The sequence below is a fragment of the Lagenorhynchus albirostris genome, chromosome 3 (genome assembly GCF_949774975.1).
Source record: "Lagenorhynchus albirostris chromosome 3, mLagAlb1.1, whole genome shotgun sequence".
Classification (NCBI taxonomy): Eukaryota; Metazoa; Chordata; class Mammalia; order Artiodactyla; family Delphinidae; genus Lagenorhynchus; species Lagenorhynchus albirostris.
The window spans coordinates 158,950,176-158,970,685 of NC_083097.1; the positions used below are offsets into that span (position 1 = coordinate 158,950,176).

Below are 20,510 nucleotides of genomic sequence, written 5' to 3' on the forward strand. Positions count from 1 at the left end.
GGGAGTTCCTGGGTGAGAGGAGGCTGGAGGCCAAGGCAAGGGGGCGGGGAGGGTCTCCTGGAATGGGGGAGTCAGGAGGAGCAGCTGGATGCTGGGCGCGAGAGATGGTGGCAGGAAAGGGGAGTGGACATTCAGGCAAATATTGAGGGGGCCCTCCTTTCAGACGAGGGAACGGGGGTTCCACGTTGGGGTCCCTGCCCGAGACTGACATGCCCCTTGCCTGCCAGGCCTTCTCTGCCTTCGCTGATCTGACCATCAAGTCACTGGCGGACATTGAGGAGGAGGTGGGTGCAGGGGAGGGGGTGGGGTTGGGGGGTGCAGCCCCCCCAGTCTCCCCTGGGTCCCTCTTCTCTCCCAGCTATAACCCACCTCGAGAGCTCCAGATCCCCCTGCCCCACCATTTCTCGGGCACCCCAGTGGCTCCTCCTTCGCTCTGTGCTCTCCGCTCACCCCACTCCCCACCCCCCAGTACAACTACGGCTTCGTGGTGGAGAAGACGGCAGCTGCCCGCCTGCCCCCTAGCGTCTCTTAGCCCCTCACCGGCCCCAGGGAAGAGTCCCCTGCCTGACAGCCCCGGACCGGCAGCTGCCCACCGCATTGAATCTTGGGAGCCTTGGCGGCTCAAGGCATTATGGACCCTCAGCCACGCAGCGGAGCAGCAGCCCTGGAGGAGGGGCCGGGAGCGGTCTGCTTGGTGATGGGTCTCCTGCCCCCCGGGCCGTGATGGGCAAGGCAAGGGGGAGGGGCTGGACGGAAACCAGTGCCTTCAAGTCATTTGTGTCAAAACTCTCTGGTGCCTGGAGGCCACGCGGGCGTCCTCCCTCCAGGAAATAAAACACCACGCTGTCCGGGGCGTCTGTAGTCTCCATTCTGACTGTGGGTCTCTGTGGCTCGCAGGAGCCAGGGACGGACGCACACCCAGCAAGCGGGTGAAATCCCGGAGGGCAGGGGGCGCTGCCACCACTCCCATTCTACAGAGGGAGAAACTGAGGCTCAGCGAGTGCCTGAGCCGGGATTCCGAATCACAGAGGAGACCGGGTCCCGCCCCTCCATCATTGCGCGTAACAGTAATAATAGTAACAGCTACCGTTTATACTTCGAGGACCTTCTCACCAACACCTGATGTACAGTATCTCATTTAGTCCTCCCCCAGCTCAGTGGGAAGCCCTGGTTGCGTGGCCATTTCACAGATAGGAAAACCGAAGCAGGAGGCGGCTAAATTCACAGCTGGGATTCCAACCCAGAGCCTGCTCTCTTAACCACCAAGCTGTTCTGTTCTGTGCGTCCCTTTTCCTCCGCTGTGTGGTAGACACAAACGGTGGATACTCATGAATTGCGGTAGTTACCTCTTGTAAAGTAGCGTGAAAACTGAATTAGGAAATACTGTATTCCTCGGGGAGACACAGGTAGGTTTTTGTAAGCCACTAGTCACATTTTGGTCAAGTAATCAATACATAACCTTGTTTTCTGTGCATTTCAAGACACCTTGTTTAATATACATGCTGCCGATTTGTTAACGGTGAACTCACGGCCACCAGCCCTAGAACTCACGTCTGAACAAAGCTCATCGGAGAGTATTTGCTTCCGGAGGCACATCCCAGCCTTCTTGCACCTGGGGACACTAGATAGCTCTTCAGCACTACACTTGGGGGCCTTTGCAAACAGCAAAACTCACCAATGAAAAAGCACAAAAATGCAAAATGGGCCCCTGGCTAGACCTCAAGAAGGATGCCTGTTTACAGTCAGAGCTGGAACAGGAAGGCAGGACATCGCCTTGTCCTACCACAGCTGGGAACACGCACCTCTGAGGACTCAAATTTTTTCCGGCACTGTGCGTGTCCACCAATAGCCACAAAAGCCCTGTGAGTATCGATCTGGGGGTCACAGATTTGAGCCAGTAGGAGAATTGGCGAATACGGACTCCACAAACTATTTGTGAAATGAACCACCCCAGGGCTCACACTGTCTCTCCCACGCGTGTGCTTCCTTTTCTGCTCTCTCTTCCCCAGGTACCCATAGCGTCAGGGTGGCCCAGGTCAGGAACATTCCCCAGATCTCTGCAGCGTAGGAAGGCTTAAGGCTTATTTCTCATCCACTTCACGTGCCCATGGCAGGGCGGCAACAGGCTGCTCGTCGTAGTGGCAAGGATCCCACGCTGTCAAGTGCTCTGGCCTGGAAGTGCCTTGTCAAAGTTCTGCTCACAGCTCATTGGCCAGAAGGGGTCACACGGGGTCCCAAGGGGATGTGCCACCCACCCAGGCACTTGTGTCTAACGACACTGGCCTGGGGACCTGAAGGGGGAGATACTGCTCTGCACAGGGATCTGAGGGAAAAGAGTCCTCTGCCCTGGGAGTCTGAGGGCGGAGACAGTGAACTATCCTGGAGGGGAGGGTGGGGGGAGATGGTACCCCCTCCCCACACCCCACTTCAGCTGCCTTGGAAAAACTAGGCCTCTGATGCTAAGATATCTCCCCGGATCTCTCCACTCTGGGCGTAGCCAGCACCTGCCAGGTCCCACCCAGGTTGCTCTGGCGCCGGCCATGGAATCCGATCCAGCTGGGAAGCAAAGCCTGTTTGTTCTCTCTGGTTGTGATCTTGGCCACCCCGAAACCAGCCCCAGATCACTTTCCAGGGCATCTGTGTGTGACCAGGGGCCCCCGGACGACCCATACTGGCCTTGGGTCCGACTGGATCAACCATCATTGCCAGGTCACTCACTCTGCAAAATCCCAATTCTCTTGAGTGCAACAGGGCCTGGGAACAGCCTCACAAAGGAAAGTCCCGATGGAGCCTCTCCCCTTAGCCCCCAACTCCTGACTTGGGCCACATCAATCCTCACAGCTCCAACTAAGCTTACATCCTCTTGGGCTACAGGGAAGGGAGAAGAAGAGGAAGACTTATCCTTCTCCCTTTAGCCGGCTCTGAGGCGCTGAGACCCGGGCATCACAGGGTCCTGGGGACTGAGAGGGACATTTCTGGGGAGATGTGGTCCCAGCTCCAATGCTCACTAGCTGGTGACCCTGAGCAGTGGCTTAACCTCTCTATACCTCAGTCTGTCCATCTTTACAATGGGAATCTCAATGGTCCTCACCTCATTTGGTAGTTCTGAGGGAGAACTCTTGTGGGGCTGTGTCTCTCCGCTGCCTCTGCTGACTGTTGCAAAAACTCTTCCTGGCTCTCAAAGTTCTCAGCTGGAAGGCTTCTGCAGCCCAAAGTCGCCTTCTACTGGCTTCTACTAGTCTGGCTTCTACTAGTGGCATACCCCACACTTCTTGTATTCAAGTGTTCCAGAGCCCAGATGTGGCCCCGACTGCTCTCTCCACCCCCAGATCAGAGGAATGATCTGTGCCAGTCTTGAGCATCCCCTTGGGCACCCTCCCACCCAAACCCCCAAAAGCTGCTGGCTTCTACCCCATCATTCATCCTGCCTATTTTGTTTGGTTGTTTGTTTTGGTTTTGTTTTTTTGCCATGCTGCTTGACTTGCGGGATCTTAGTTCCCCGACCAGAGATTGAACTTGGGCCACTGGCAGTGAAAGTGCTGAGTCCTAACCACTGAACCACCAGGGAATTCCATTATGCCTGTTCTTGAACTTGATCCAAGCGCAATGCCCAAACGAGTCCTCTTCTCTTCTGAGCCTGGCTAATTATATTCACTATTAGGTCTGAGACACTCATCTGTGTTGCCTGAATCAGTAATTCCCTCTTGTTAATTGCTGAGTAGTATTCCATTGTATGGATGTACCACAGTCTGTTCATCTGTTGATGGACATTTGGATTGTCCCTAGTTCTTGGCCATTGAAAGAAATTGCTCTGAGTACTCTTGTACATGTCTTTTGATGAATACACACTCATTTTTTTTTGATTCTTACTCGTCATATATATATATATATTTTTAACATCTTTATTGGAGTATAATTGCTTTACAATGGTGTGTTAGTTTCTGCTTTATAACAAAGTGAATCAGTTATACATATACATATATCCCCAAATCTCTTCCCTCTTGCATCTCCCTCCCTCCCACCCTCCCTATCCCACCCCTCTAGGTGGTCACAAAGCACCCAGCTGATCTTCCTGTGCTATGTGGCCGCTTCCCACTAGCTATCTATTTTACGTTTGGTAGTATATATATGTCCATGCCACTCTCTCACTTTGCCCCAGCTTACCCTTCCCTTTCCCCGTATCCTCAAGTCCATTCTCTAGTAGGTCTGTGTATTTATTCCCATCTTGCCCCTAGGTTCTTCATGATCATTTTTGTTTTTTAGATTCCATATATATGTGTTAGCATACGGTATTTGTTTTTCTCTTTCTGACTTAACTTCACTCTGTTTGACAGACTCTAGGTCCATCCACCTCACTACAAATAACTCAATTTTGTTTCTTTTTATGGCTGAGTAATATTCCATTATATATATGTGCCACATCTTCTTTATCCATTCATCTGTTGATGGATACTTAGGTTGCTTCCATGTCCTGGCTATTGTAAATAGAGCTGCAATGAACATTGTGGTACATGACTCTTTTTGAATATGGTTTTCTCAAGGTGTACGCCCAGTAGTGGGATTGCTGGGTCGTATGGTAGTTCTATTTGTAGTTTTTTAAGGAACCTCCATACTGTTCTCCATAATGGCTGTACCAATTTACATTCCCACCAACAGTGCAAGAGGGTCCCCTTTTCTCCACACCCTCTCCAGCATTTATTGTTTGTAGATTTTTTGATGGTGGCCATTCTGACCTGTGTGAGATGATATCTCATTGTAGTTTTGATTTGCATTTCTCTAATGATTAATGATGTTGAGCATTCTTTCATGTACTTGTTGCCATTCTGTATATCTTCTTTGGAGAAATGTCTATTTAGGTCTTCTGCCCATTTTTGGATTGGGTTGTTTGTTTTTTTGATATTGAGCTGCATGAGCTGCTTGTAAATTTTGGAGATTAATCCTTTGTCAGTTGCTTCATTTGCAAATGTTTTCTCCCATTCTGAGGGTTGTCTTTTCGTCTTGTTTATGGTTTCCTTTGCTGTGCAAAGGCTTTGAAGTTTCATTAGGTCCCATTTGTTTATTTTTGTTTTTATTTCCATTTCTCTAGGAGGTGGGTCAAAAAGGATCTTGCTGTCATTTATGTCATAGAGTGTTCTGCCTGTGTTTTCGTCTAAGAGTTTGATAGTGTCTGGCCTTACATTTAGGTCTTTAATCCATTTTGAGTTTATTTTTGTGTATGGTGTTAGGGAGTGTTCTAATCTCATTCTTTTACATGGAGCTGCCCAGTTTTCCCAGCACCACTTATTGAAGAGGCTGTCTTTTCTCCACTGTATATTCTTGCCTCCTTTATCAAAGATAAGGTGACCATATGTGCGTGGGTTTATCTCTGGGCTTTCTATCCTGTTCCATTGATCTATATCTCTGCTTTTGTGCCAGTACCATACTGTCTTGATTACTGTGGCTTTGTAGTATAGTCTGAAGTCAGGGAGCCTGATTGATGAATACACACTCATTCTTGTTGGATAAATACCCTGAGTGGAAATTCTAAGTGGTAAGGGAGGCCTATCTTCAGCTTAAGCAGATACGGCCAAGCAGACTTCTAAGACTGTCGCACAAATTTACCCTCCCACCCACAGCAAATAAGAGTTCCAGTGGCTCCATGTCTTCACCAACACTTGGCATTGTCAGTTTTGTTAATTTTGTCCATTTGTCTCACCAGTTTGAATTTCTTAGCTATCATGTACACTCTTGCCAGCTTAGAAATCTGAACTGAAAAAGCTGGCCCGTGCTGTATAGAAAACACCCCTTTCTCATCTTCCTTATCCACCTGCCCTTTTTATTTGTCATGGGGAAGAGCCCACAGAGAATTTACAAGACATTAAGTAGCTTGTGAGATGGTTCTCTTTGGAATCTTTTGTCTTGGTATCCTGGTGTTCAGGCCTGTGTAATCCTCCACTTGAGGGCAGGCTGGGTCTAGTGTAGACGCACCTCTAACCAATGGAATACAGTAAGGGTGATGGGACTTCACTTCTGTGAGTAGGTTTAAAATACAAGATTTCCATCTTGTTGCAGACTCTCTCTTGTTGGCTACGATGATGCACACTGCCCTATAAGGAGGCCCACATGTCACAGAACTGAGGGCAGCCTCTGGCCAACAGCCAGCAAGGAACCAAGGACTTAAGTTCCACAGCTCACAGGGAATTGAATCCTGCCAACAACCACAAAGTGAACTTGAAAGCAGATCCTACCCTGGTTGAATCATTTTTTTTTCTTTTTTTAAATTTATTTATTTATATTTGGCTGCATCAGGTCTTCGTTGCTGCGCATGGGCTTTCTCTAGTTGTGGCGAGTGGGGGCTACTCTTCGTTGCGGTGCGCAGGCTTCTCATTGCAGTGGCTTCTCTTTGTTGTGGAGCACAGGCCCTAGAGCAGGCAGGCTTCAGTAGTTGTGACACGCGGGCTCAGTAGTTGTGGCTCGCGGGCTGTAGAGCACAGGTTCAGTGGTCGTGGGGCACGGGCTTAGTTGCTCCGTGGCATGTGGAATCTTCCCAGACCAGGGCTTGAACCCTTCCATGTCCCCTGCACTGGCAGGTGGATTCTTAACCACTGCGCCACCAGGGAAGCCCTTAAAGTGTTTTTAATAAAGTGTTCTCTGGGGGAAAGGGGCCCCTTGTTTGCTCTGAGCAATCTCCCTCAAGGTGGCATCTGACCTTCTGTTCTAAATGTCACCAGCACAGAGGACCCCAACTCCATCTGCCACTTTCAGAAGATTTTACCTGCAGAAGTAAAGATGGGAGACCAGTAGGTGTGATGAGGGGGCAACAGTGGTGACCCTTGTGTGAGTTAGGCAGGGTGTTGGCACATGGTGGGCATCCAAAAACCAACAGCTCTTCTCAACCACAAATAGCACAGTTAAGTGCTTTCAATATCCCATTTATGCCTGCTGTTGCAAAAATGCCACGAAGCTGGAGCAGATGCTATCTGTGCCTCCCTCCCCTCCACAGCAAGTACCTGTGACCCTGCCTGGGGCCTCCTGTGACCAGAGGAGCGTGTCTAGCTGGTGCACAGGGAAGGCTAGAAGTGTGAGGGGTCAGTCCCTCTGGGAACAGCTCTCAGCTAATGCCTGATGGAAATAGGAGGATAAATATCCCAGCCCCCTCACCCCTGGGCTGGGACCAACTGCCATGTGTGCTTTATACTGTCTCCCTGGGGTGCCCAGGGGGATCGAGCCCCCGTTGCCCTTAGCACCATCTGCCCACTGGCGCACCCTGCAGGGTTCCGGGGCTTCCTGGGGTCATTTCCCAGGTAAACCACATCTTGGCAATCATCTCAGCCTTTGGTTCTGATGACCCTAAACCAAGGCAACATCTTTTTTATAATTAATTAATTAATTAGGTTGTGTCGGGTCTTAGTTGTGGCATGCGGGATCTTCATTGTGGTATGCGGGATCTTTTCGTTGCAGTGCACGGGCTCTTCGTTGCAGCGTGCGGGCTCAGTAGTTGTGGCGCATGGGCTTAGTTGCCCCACGGCATATGGGATCGTAGTTCCCCGACCAGGGATCAAACCTGGGTCCCCTGCATTGGAAAGCGCATTCTTAACCACTGGACCACGAGGGAAGTCCCCAAGGCAGCATCTTTAACAGATGTGTCTACACCTCAAAATGTACCAGGATGCCGACAGCTACTTATGTCGGTGAGGCCCGTGGAGCTAACGGAGTCATTGATACTCTCCGATTTGGTCCTCACAGCTGTACTATGATGGGATTGGGGGATTAGCCCTATTTTATAAAGAAAGAAACTGAAGTGCAGGTCGCATGACTGCTCCCTGAGCCAGGTCTGTCCAAGCTGGCTCTTGGAACACAAAACCCTCATCAGGTGCCCGGGACAGGGAGCAACCAGAGCGTTTGGCTCCAGCCCTAGGACCAGCCTCTTCCCTGCTCGCCAGATTCTGATCAAAATACGAAGGTGCTCAGCACCCCATCCAGGGCGGTGTCGACAACAGGGCCAGGTTTCAGCAGGGACTGTGGGCAGCGCTTCCAGCCAGCCTCCCACGTTGTAACCTTGCAGACTTTCCAGGGCTCCAGTTCTTGGTCCCAGGAGGACACGCGGAGATCAGACTGGGATGAGGCTAGTGAGCACGTAGGGCCCACATTTAAGGAGGTGCTCGCTTCAAACTTGGGGCCCACCTGCACGTAAGGAACCTGAGAGTGAGTGCCTCCTTAAATTTTCTTTTTTTTTTTTTAAGTTGAGGTGAAATTCACACAACATGAAATTCACCAATTAAAAATGTACAGTTCAGTGGCATTTAGCGCATGGACGATGTGCAACCATCACCTCTATCTAGTTCCAGAACATTTCCATCACCCCAAAGGAAACGTCATCCCTATTAGCCATTACTCCCCATTCCCCCTCCCCCAGCCCCTGGCAACCACTAATCTACTTTATATCTCTATAGGTTTGCCTGTTCTGGACATTTCATATCAATGGGATCATTGGCCTTTGTGTCTGGCTTCTTTCAATCAGCATCATGTTTTCAGGGTTCATCCACATTGTAGCATGTGTCAGAGCTTCCTTCCTTTTATGGCTGAGTAATATTCCACTGTATGGATGGATCACTTTTTGTTTATTCATTCATCTATTGATGGACATTTGGGTCGTTTCCACCTTGTGGTGCTTGTGACTAGCGCTGCTATGAATGCACGTGTACAAGGATTTGTCTGAACCCTTGTTTTCAATTCCTTAGAGCCTCCTTAAATTTTGTACCCGCACCCTAGTCCTGGCCTTGAAGATTAGGCCTAGACGTCTAGCTTCTAATTCTCCTGACCAGTCCACCCGGTACTCCTCGCACACAGCCAGCTTGGGTCCTTCCTCCTCAACTCTCTTGCCCACCCTCAGAGTCCCCAGGGCCTCCCCCATTCCAGAGAGCTCTCAGAAACTGGAGTCTCCAGTGTTTCCCAGGCACTAACTTCCCTGGTGTCCTACGTGACAGGGTTATGAGGTTCCAGCCATCACCATCGCCGTGTGTTCTCACATGAGTGGCCTTGCTTTTCTGGCCTCAGTTTGCCCATCTGTGAGTGGGGTTGTCCTAAGGATTAACTAAAGCCGGAAGTGCCTGGTGTGTGTCTGCAGTACTAGGCATGGGACACGACATTCATTCTGACTCGATCCTCTTCAATGATATTTTCATGCTCACCGAGAGCCTATGCTTCCTGGGCACCCCTGTGACAGGTGCCATATGGGAGGAGGAGGTCTGTGCAGCCTCCCAGGGGCTCAGGAAGGAGGTGATCCAAGCCAATGGGGCACCCAACTCTGTACCTGATCATCAGAATCCTTACCCAAGGTCAGGTTTGGGGACCAGCTTCCCTGCTGGGTGCTGCCACCTCTCTGCCCATGGAGATGGGTCCTGGGGGACTTCAAGCCACTGTGTGGCCGAGCTTCCTCCACCCCGAGTCCCTGTGTGGCCCAGGAAGGGACGGCTTGGGAGACTTCTGGGGACATTTGTCCATTTGGGGTGGGGGCAGGGACCAGGCCATCCCCGCACCCTGTGAAATGTATATGCGTGAAGATTTGTGGGGCATGGGTCCCAGACTTGGCTCTACAAGGGGCACACTCTCTGCCCCCTGACTCCTGCCCTTTCTACCCCCACTCCTTTCCCTCCACCCCTCATCCTGGGTCTGCACTTGGCCACGCAGCACGTTTGGACATGGCTCAGATGACATGGAAATAGTGACATGGAGTTTATTTTCAGGTTGTGCAGGACAGGGGTGGGGCCAGGGCCTCCGGAGACCCCCTGAGGCTCTGAGTTATCCACTCCAAGCCCTGTCAGTTCCAAGAGTCCCAGACACTGGCCATCAACCCACCTTTTCCTGCTACCAGGCACCCCGACTGACAGAAGCACAGGTTGACACGCCTTGAGGACCTGCTATGCACAGGCCCCTGGAATGGCTCACACGGAGTCTCACGGGAGCCTTAGGAAGAGGGACCGCTTCCATTCCCATTTTACAGACCAGGAAACTGAGACACAGAGCGGTGAAGCCCTCAGCCACAGGCCCACAGCCAGGAGTCTGGGTCCAGGCCTCCAGGTGCGTCCATGGCCCTGGGCTGCTCTGAGCTCCGCACACACAGGTTTCAAACGCTCACAGCCCGGAAGGAGTCGCAGAGTCTGAGACTTGCACTATCAGCAGCATGGGGGTTACAGGACCTGGGTTCGAATCCTGGCTCTGATGCTCAATACTGGCCGTGGGACCCTTGGTGAGTCACTGCCCCTCTCTGGGCCTCGGTTTCCTCATCTGTAAAATGGACGGAGATGTTTAGAGAAATGCTGCCTGAGCTGTCCCCTCCCCTCCTGCCTATACCAGAATCTTATTCATTCTGGGCAGCTACATTTCCTTGTCTCATCTGTATTGAAGCGTGGCCACATGACTCTGTTCTGGCCAATGGGGTATAAGCAGAAGTGTCCCAAGGCCTCCCAGGAAAACTTCCAAAATCTCCTGAGAAGTCCTGGCCCTCTGCCTTTCTCTCTGAGTGAGGTAAAGGTAAAGGTTGGAGCCCTGGCAGCCTTTTTGTGCCATGAGGCAACCTTGAGGACACACATCAGGGATGCTGTGAACTGAGAGAGAAATCAAGTTATACTGCTACTGTGGTTGAGCCTGGAGCTATCTCTACAAGAGTCCTCTTCCTGCTGCCTGACCCTAGGTCTCTATCCTTGGCCTTTGGGCTCACACCAGAGTGGAGTCCTTCCCTGAACCCCCTGGCCTGTGGCTCAGGATGCTACGCATCTCATGCGTGACCTCTTCCCAGTGCCCCTCACTGGCAGACAGTGTCCGGTGCATGCGGAATGCAGGCAGGCTGCCCTCCCGGCCTCCCCCTATGGCTGCAGGTGTTGTGGCAGTAACCATGGATCTGAGGGAGTCCCCAGGTTTTGGGTAGGATGAGTAGGGGGTCCAGTGATGGGTACCCTGCTGGGGCTGAGCCCTGGAGCTGGCCTTGGAGACTTCAGAAGGGCAGACAGGGTCGTCTTCAAAGTGCGGTGGGGACAGCTCATGGAGGCCACGGCGGGTGGCCCGGGCGGCCCGGAGTAGAGTGTGGGTCAGCGCCGCCACCAGGACCAGAGCACCCAAGCCAAGGATGGAGGCAGCTGCCGCACCCGTCTCGATCTCGAAGAGAAGCAGGGCGTAGATGGATAGTGCTGGGGAAGGAAACGGCTCTTAGTCAACGTCTGTTCTCCCACCCCTGGGAGAGCTCCCCCACATGGAGAGCAGTTATAGAAAACTGTACATTATGATAGGCACATAGACTAACTCATCTAACCCTTTCACACCCGACAAATACATCATCATCACATCTGTTTTACTATAAAATGGTAAATTGTGTGTTATGTGTACTTTACCACGATTGAAACAACTCAGATCTCAGGCTTTCTGAATCCTTGTGATTGACCTTGAGTGAATCACAGTCCCTCTCTGGCCTCCGTTTGCTGATCTGAACAACAAGACAGTTGGCGGGGACTTCCCTGGTGGTCCAGTGGGTAAGACTCCGCCCTCCCAATGCAGAGGACCTGGGTTGCACCCCTGGTCAGGGAACTAGATCCCACATGCATGCCACAACTAAGGAGCAGCAACTAAAAATCCCGCATGCCGCAACTAAAAAGATCCCACATGCCACGACTAAGAACTGGTGCAGCCAAAATAAATAAATAAAAGTAAATCTTAAAAATCAAAAAAGACAGTTGATGACCTGGCCTTGAGGACCTGTACTGGTTCTCTGTTGCCCTGTCCGATGTCCAGTTGGCACCACCATTCTTTTTGGTGGGGACTGTCCTGTGCATTGTAGGACATTTAGCAGCTTCTATCCACCAGATACCAGTAGTACGCTCCCCCGGCCCTATCGTGACAACCAAAAATGTCTCTAGATGTTGATTGCCAAATGTTCCCTCAGGGGCAGAATCAGTTCCCATTGAGAAGTGCTGGTCCAGTCCCTACCCCTACCCTGGTCACTGGTCTAGAAGGACTGACCCACCACTCTGGCATCAGTGACATGTATGGTTCTAGGCCAATCAGAGCACTGCTTCCCCTGATTATAGTGATTGGTGCATGGCTATCACATGACCCAAGCTCAGCCAATCAGAGTCAGCCCTGGGACCTTTGCTTGGCCTATGAGGACAGGGTTATTTTCTAACTGCAGCCATTAGGGAATTGGTAGGAGAGAAGCCCAGAGCTGATGAAGGACTTCTTGGCACTTTGTGGGCTGTTTTAATGCTTTCTCCAGCTCTGTACTCTTGCTTTTGAAGATGCCACAATGCATCATGTCTGACATATTAAGGCGAGGCCAAGGACTTTTTTTGCTCTAAACATTTTTAAAAAATATTTTTATTTATGTATTTATTTGGCTGTGCTGGGTCTTAGTTGCGGCATGCGAACTCTTAGTTGCAGCATGTGGGATCTAATTCCCTGACCAGGGATCGAACCCAGGCCCCCTGCATTGGGAGCGTGGAGTCTTAGCCACTGGACCACCAGGGAAGTCCCTGCTCTAAAATTTTTTTTTTTTTTTTTTGTGGTACGCGGGCCTCTCACTTTTGCGGCCTCTCCCGTTGCGGAGCACAGGCTCCGGACGCGCAGGCTCAGCGGCCATGGCTCACGGGCCCAGCCGCTCCGCGGCATGTGGGATCTTCCCGGACCGGGACACAAACCCGCGTCCCCTGCATCGGCAGAAGGACTCTCAACCACTGCGCCACCAGGGAAGCCCTAAACATTTTTTTTCTTTTTTTGAAAGATCTTCATAACTATTATTTTGGCTCTGGTTAGCAATGAATGAATGATTGGCTGGACATGCTCAGGAATTCTTGCTGAGTGAGGTCACCTATCCTCAAAAAGAATCTAAATGGGAGCTGAACAAATTCTTAATTTAATGCTTAATGAGGCTGACATAGTTACCTTTGTTTGCCCTTTGTGAGTTTTCGTGTATTTTAGAATAAGAATATTTTATTCTCCAAGTCTCCAACATTTTTGTTGGCTTATGAAAAGGCTTGAGGTCATAGGTATTGTGTTGAAAGCGCTTACAGAGACAGGCCTCTTTCTCAGGGCACGGCAGGTGATGAGATGAAGTGAGAAGCATTTCTGAAGACCTCATTGGAGTGCCTGGATCCAGCCACACCTGAGGCCAATAACCCCTGATCTTTTCAGATACACGAGTCACTCCATCCACTCTCCTTTTTAAAAAACACACATCCAGAGCATTTTTGTTTGTTTTGTTTGTTTTTGGCCACGTGGCACGTGGGACCTTAGTTCTTAGTTCCCTGACCAGGGATGAACCCACGCCCCCCGCAGTCGAAGCGCAGAGTCTTAACCATTGGATCGCCAGGGAAGTTCCACACTTAATAAAATCCAGAGCATTTTATGAAGTCAAACAACAAGAGTTATGCAGAGTTCGCTGCACTGTACATACAAATTCCCACAATGAACCCTAGGCTCATATCTCATGAATAAATCTTTTAAATATATCTTGTAAACTTCTATTTCTCTATTATGGTACTAAGGAAAAACAGTAATAGCAAATCCCTTGTTTTTCAGTCAGCTGATTTTTTTTTCTTTCAGTGAAACAGGTTGTTTATAAGGCTGCCAAGGATCTATGTATGATTCAGCGCTGAGTCTCCAGCACCAGCAACATATTTTTCAAGATTAGAACAAAATATAAGATGTCAGGAGTCTCTTTAAGAAAGGGGATGATTGGATTCCTTTACCAGCATGTTGTGGGTGAGAGAATGTTGATCAAAGAAGAGTTATAAGTCGGGGAAGGAAAGACAGTGCAGTGTGTCCCTCGGGCACTCAGGTTATTAGTTTTTACTCTGCTTCATGTTTTGGGATTTAAAATTGCATTTCTGGTTTATGAAGCGTATTTTTTTTTTCTTAAGCCCTTCTTGAGCTGGATTCAGATATTTGTGATCAAAACAGTTTTTGCTAAGGCCAACCTGTGAAACACTATCTCCAGAAACCACCAAGGACTTGGAAACTTTTATTCAAACCAAATGTAGAAAACTGATGAATCAGAGGTGTTCTGAAGACAGCTGCCATTTATGGAATCCCCACTGGGATCAGATGCCAGCCATGGGCTAGAGTGTAGGAGCCAAGAGTGAAACAGGCAGGCTGCCTCTGGAGCTGACCCCAGTTGTGGGGCTATTACCCCCGGTCACCCCAACCCAGGGCCCTACACCCCATGTTCTATCCTGAGCACGTACCTGCTAAGTAGACGGAGACCCCACAACAGAAGAGGCCGAGGGCCACATGTCTGAGGAGGCGGCAGTCATAGAGAAACCAGTCAGACCTGGCAGGGAGGGGGGCAGGAAGAAAATGGGCTCAGGAGGCAGAGCTGGTGGAATAAGGCTGGGGAGGAGAGGTAGGGGGAGTGGTCCAGCTTTGGGGAACTGGAGGTCTATGTGAGGACCTAACCATCCACTCATCTTTCCCCCCACTCATTCATCCTTTACCATCCACCCGTCCCCATCAATTATTCAATCATACAGCCATCCATCCATTTAACCATGCTTTGTTCATCCATCCAGCCATTTATTTAAATATCCATCATTATCCATTCATCCATTTGTCATCTGCCATCCATCCATCCATCCATCCAACCCCCACCCACCCATCCATCCATCGTCTATCTCCCAGTCACCATCCATCGAGCAAACCAACCATCTGTCCATTCATCCATCCAGTCACTAGCCATTCCATTCCCCTCCCCCAAAACCCATCCATATACATCAGTCCATTCGAACACCCAACACTAATGAAGCAGCTATTGTGTACAGACACTTGCTAAACATCTGACCTCCATTATTTTACAGACCATAAGCTTATTTGGGGGTGAGAAAACTGAGGCTAACTTGTTATCAGTGACAATAGAAACAGAGATTCCCAAGAGCTGACATGGATTGAGGACTTAGTTTTGAGCCCAGCCCCTTGCCTTGCTAAGTGCTTCCGCTGGGTGCATGCCCTTCTCCAGTCCTGTGAGATCAGGAAAAGGAGAGCTTCCATCATCACTCACCTCCCACCAATACCATGGAAATGGCCTCCTCCCTGGTCTGCCTTCCAACTCCCCTCCTGACCCCTTTTCTGCACAGTGGCCAGAGTGGGTTCTTTCAAACTTAAGTGGGTTCTTTCAAACTTAAGTCAGATCACATCCCTCCTGGCTCACAACTCTCAGTCAGAGAAAACCCCAAGGGCTTCACCACAGCACAGGAAGCGCTATATAATCCAGTACCTCTTGGACTTCCTTGGTGGTCCAGTGGTTAAGACTCCGTGCTTCCACTGCAAGGGTGGGGGGGCAAGTTCAATCCCTGGTTGGGGAACTAAGAGCATGCATGCCACATGCGGAAAAAAAAAAAAAAAATCCAGTACCTCTCACTTCCTGGCCCTCATCTTCCTTATCTACCCTTCAGCCACACCAATCACCTCTAACACCTTCTAACGCCCTAAGCTCCTTCCTGCTCCAGGGCCTTTGCACATGCTGTTCCCTCTGCCTGGATCACAGTCCCCAGATCTTCTGCCTCCTTTCCTCCCTCAAGTCTCAACACAGGCCTCCCCTGATGGTCCCATCTCATCCCCCACCCTGTTCTCCTGCACCACATCACCCCATTTTCATCCATTTCCGGCATTCATCACCATTTGACATTACTGATCTGTTTTGTATCTTCATTATCTGTGTCCCCATGAAGGTGGGTCCAGGTCCGCCTGGTTCCTGCTGGGTCGCCAATACCCAATGCTCGGCTCAGCCCCCCGGCAGGTGCCCAACGCATATTTGTCAACTGACAGAACACATGCTTTTCAGCACCCCTTGAACTATCAGACGGAGGGTGCACAGTTCGGATGGGATCAGATGGTGGAATTTCCCATCCGCTCAGATCCATGGAATCCTGGACAAGGATCCCAGCTCCCCTCCCCCAGCATCCTGGAAGGAAACACTCAGATATGGGACAGCCAAGTCCTTGGCTCAAGGAAGGTTCCGCACTCCACATGCACCCGCCGGCCGCCCTGTCCAGTGCCCATATCCCCGAGCTCAGGTGCCTGACAAGGAACCCCACCCAGGGCCAGGGCACATGTTTTGGCTCTACCAGATTCAAGTTCAAATCCAGTCCACCCCCTTCCAATCCTGGCAGCCTAGAGAGAGCAGACTCTTTTTAACACACTGTTAAAACGGGAGATAATAACAGCGCCAGCCACCCAGGGGGCTTCACTGTGTTAATCCACATTAAGTGGGGGGCACCTAGAGCTTAGGTTTCCATAAATGACAAACGCTATCAACACTGGGGCTAACTGACCCCAGGCCCTCTCTGAGCCTGTTGCCACATCTTTTAAGAGGGGGTCCCAGCTGTAGTTGTACCTGCTGTAAATTTTCAACAAATATAGGATGGAGGGAGGGGATGGATGGAGAGAAGGAGAAAGAGAGGGAGGGAGGGACGGAAGAAAGGAGGAAGGGAAAGATGGATGGAGGGAGTGAGGAAGGAAAACTCTCCCCCAACCTGAGGCCCAGAGAAGGGAAGCGGCTCCCCCGGGCTTGTCCAGCCCCCAGCCGGGCAGAGGGGCCGGTCCTCCTACCTGCCGGAGCCCGGTCCCCGCGCCATCTCGGCGCCCAGGTGGCCGCAGAGCGCGGCAAGAAGCAGACAGGTGAGACCCAGCACCAGGGCGAGCGCGGCGAGCGCGGCTGCCAGCGGCAGCAGCGCCCCGGCCGCGTCCTCCGGCAGCCCAGGGCCGGCGCCCAGCTCCGGGCCCACCACGTCGATTCGCGGTCCTCGAAGTTCCGCGCGGCCCGCCTGCAGCTGGAACAGCAGCTGCGCGCCCAGCGCCGCCAGCACGGCCGCGGGGATGCCCAAAAGGATCATCGCGGCCAGCACCCGGCCGCCGTACGACCTGGCCATGGAGGGGTCCTGCGGGCCTATGGGACAGTTGAGGAATCAAAGAGATTTTAGGGGGCAGGGGAGTTGAGGGGCGTCCGAGGCCCTCGGCGGTCCAGAGGGGGCGGGGCCGCAGGGGGGGTTGTTTCTGAATATTGTCGGGGCCGCAGAGGGCTCGGGATGCCAGTGGCGGTGAGGACGAGAAAGCTCTGGGAAAACTTGAGACAAAGTCTTTTCTTTCTCTGTGAGCGACAGCTCCTGACCTCAGACTTCTGGAGGGGCGGGGCCTGCGGGCGGCGGGGCGAAGAAGGGGCGGAGGCGGTCCCACGTGGGATAAGGGCGCCGTGGCGGGATCCAGAGAGCCTCACAGATCCATAAACTCATTCAAGTGCCCCATTTTCCCCTCCCGCTGCCCCAAGCACCTGTTTCATTGCTGTCTTTTAAGAAAGAAAAGAAACTTGAACGAATTTTTAAATAATTCGCTCTGATATGTGGTCTCTACCCGCGGATCCGGCAATTGGCTCACCTTCTTTCAAGGCTTTTCAGAAACGTCAGCCACCTCAGAGAGGCCCTCCTGCACCCCCTCCCCAAGCAGCACACCTGTCCTTCGCTGCTAGCCTTTGTTCTTCCCACGGCACATTTTGGGGGATATTATTTATTTATTCTTAAGTTTTAAAAATTGAGGTGAAATTTACACGACATAAAATTAACCATTAGAGGGGCTTCCCTGGTGGCGCAGTGGTTGAGAGTCCGCCTGCCGATGCAGGGGACACGGGTTCGTGCCCCGGTCCGGGAGGATCCCACATGCCGCGGAGCGGCTGGGCCCGTGAGCCATGGCCGCTGACCCTGCGCGTTCGGAGCCTGTGCTCCACAACGGGAGAGGCCACAACAGTGAGAGGCCCTCGTACCGCAAAAAAAAAAAAAAAAAAAAAAAAAAAAAAAAAAAAAATTAACCATTAGAAAGTGAACAATTCAGTGGTATTTAGTACATACACAACGTTGTGCAACCATCACCTCTATCTAGTTCTGGAATTTCCATTCCCCCCCCTCCCTCATTAGCAGTCACTTCCCATTCCCCCCTCTCAGCCCCTGGTAACCACAAATCAATCTACTGTCTGTCTCTATGGATTTGTCTTTTCTGGACATTTCATATAAACAAAACCAGACAATATGTGGCCTTTTGTGTCTGGCTTCTTTCCCTGAGCATAAGGTTTTTAAGGCTCATCCATGTTGTAGCACGTGTCAGTGCTCCATTCCTTTTTTTTTTTTAACATCTTTATTAGAGTATAATTGCTTTACAATGGTGTGTCAGTTTCTGCTTTATAACAAAGTAAATCAGTTACACATACACAAATGTCCCCTTCCCTCTTGCATCTCCCTCCCTCCCACCCTCCCTACCCCATCACTCTAGGTGGTCACAAAGCTCCTAGCTGATCTCCCTGTGCTATGCGGCTGCTTCCCACTAGCTTTCTATTTTATGTTTGGTAGTGTATATATGCCCATGCTTCATTCCTTTTTTATGGCTGAATATCATTTCATTGCATGGGTGGACCACATTTACTCATTCATCTTTTGATGGACATTTGGGTTGTTTCCACCTTTTGTTGACTGTGAATAGTGCTGCTAAGAACATGCACACACAATGATTTGTTTGAGTCTTGTTTTCATTTCTTTTGGGTCTACACCTAGAGTGGGATGGCTGGGTTATATGGTAACTCTCTAACTTATTGGGGAACTGCCTGTTTTCCACAACGGTTGCACCATTTTACATTCCCACCAGTAGTGCACCAGGCTTCCAATTTCTTCATTTCCCTTCCAACACTTGTTATTTTCTCTTTTGTTTTTTTTTTTTTTTTGTAACCATTCTACAGGGTGTGAATGGGTATCTCATTGCAATTTCGATTTGCATTTCCATAATAACCACTGAAGTAGGGTGTCTTTTCATGCCCTTGTTGGCTATTTGTGTATCTTCTTTGGAGAAATGTCTCTTCATATCCTTCGCTCATTTGGATTGTTTGTCTTCTTGCTTTCCTGTAGCACTTTACATCTCTGGCAGCGCACCATGTGCATTTTCCCACTATGTGTGGCCCGGTAGTGGGGGAGGGGTGGCTGCTTCAGACCGTAGAATGTCTGCTTCAAGTGTCCACTGCTGTGTCCCCTTTGTGTCTGGGTCTGCACCTCGCACACAGTAGGCTCTTAATAAATGCTTGTTGCATGCATGAGTGAACGGATCGCTTTGTACTCCTGCTCTGTAATTCTTGCGAAGTTTGAAATATCAAAACTGAAAATGGTTTCAAAGTTAACACATTCCTGATAGATCCAGAATATAAGAGTGAATGAGGTCGACATGGCCTCCTGCAAGCCATCTCTGTCTTAATGCATTTGGGCCTGAAAGACAGCATAGTCATCACCTAGGCTTTACAGATGAGGAAACTGAGACACAGAGAGGTTAAGTAACTCCCTAGGTCATGCAGCAAACACAGACAGCCTAGCTCCCACCCACTGCTTTATATTGCTTCACAGAAATGTTATAGATCCCACTGGTTTTGAATTTCCAGGTCTCTTCTCTAATTTGGGGAGCCATTTTTTTCAGGTTTCAAAATTTTGGGGTCTTCTGGGAAAAGTCTGTGGGCCTTGAGCCCTCAGCCCAGTGCCGGATGGGTAAAATGACCCCAGGGGAGAGAACAGGGTGACCCTTCAGCAACAGGTGGCTTCTTCCTTTGCTGTGTGGCTTTGGGTAAATCCCTTAACCTCTCTGGGCCTCCTCATCTATAAGAGGAATCAGTTTATTCATTCATTTATTCACCAGGCTTTGGCCCGACACACCCAGCCTTTTTCTTCATCGTCAAAGTTAGAGTGAATTTTCCATGTTTTACAGGTAAGAAAACGTCTCACATTGGGATAGCTGGGGCTCAGCGATTTGTTTGGAACAGAGTCCTTGCTCTGTTCTGGGTGTTGGGGATACACCGATGTAAGATAGTGGCATTTATTCATTCAAAAAACATTGATGGGGACCCGTGCCCCCCTGGCTCTGGGGACCCAGTGGTGACAAAGGCAGGTCCAGCTTGCCCTTCTGGGGAGGAGGTGAAAACACACGCTAAACCAGCCAAATAAAGGGGCAATTCTATGCAATGGCCAAAGGTCATTACAGCCCTCTCTTAGACTTCACAATTATTTGTTGGAGGCTGGGCGGTAGTGTCACAGATACCACAACCTGGCACCCCCTTTGAATATGGGGGTGATTCTCTGGTTTGGGGGTGTCTGGTTTCAATTTGGAAATTTAACCCTGCAAGTTGGCAACACTCTGTAGGTGACACTCTGAGAGTGATCTTGTCTGCCTTGGCCAGACGCCAAGGTGTCCCTTCCTCACCTTAGCTGTGACAAGCAGGAGTAGAGATGGGGATGGGAGGTTTGATCCCTATCTACCAGGAGGGAGACTCAGAGACGGCCAGTGACCTGCCCACATCACACAGCCTGACAGGACAGGGAGCGGACTTCCCTACCTCACTGCCCAGGGGGCAAAACCTGGCCACTCTCATTCCGTGCTGGCTGAAATAGTAAAGATATTGATGGGATGTGTGTCCTGTGGTTTGCTCTCGGGAAGGATGTTTTTTAACTTCTTTTAAAGGCTGTCGGTGAGCCAGC

General features: G+C 50.6%; 1 protein-coding gene and 1 long non-coding RNA gene across 2 annotated transcripts; one reads left to right on the plus strand and one right to left on the minus strand.

Moving 5' to 3' along the window:
- Window positions 1-116: 116 nt before the first annotated feature.
- Window positions 117-852, plus strand: LOC132518654 (uncharacterized). The gene is made up of 2 exons (XR_009539925.1): window positions 117-284; window positions 470-852. It is a non-coding gene; the product is annotated as an uncharacterized LOC132518654 (long non-coding RNA).
- Window positions 853-10,695: 9,843 nt separating this feature from the next.
- Window positions 10,696-16,897, minus strand: TMEM221 (transmembrane protein 221). Its single transcript, XM_060144708.1, has 3 exons — window positions 16,570-16,897; window positions 14,211-14,296; window positions 10,696-11,165 (listed from the first exon to the last, which is right to left on the minus strand). Exons 1-3 carry the CDS (start codon window positions 16,887-16,889, stop codon window positions 10,696-10,698), a joined length of 876 nt encoding a protein of 291 aa, XP_060000691.1. The 5' UTR covers window positions 16,890-16,897.
- Between the last annotated feature and the right edge of the window lie 3,613 nt (window positions 16,898-20,510).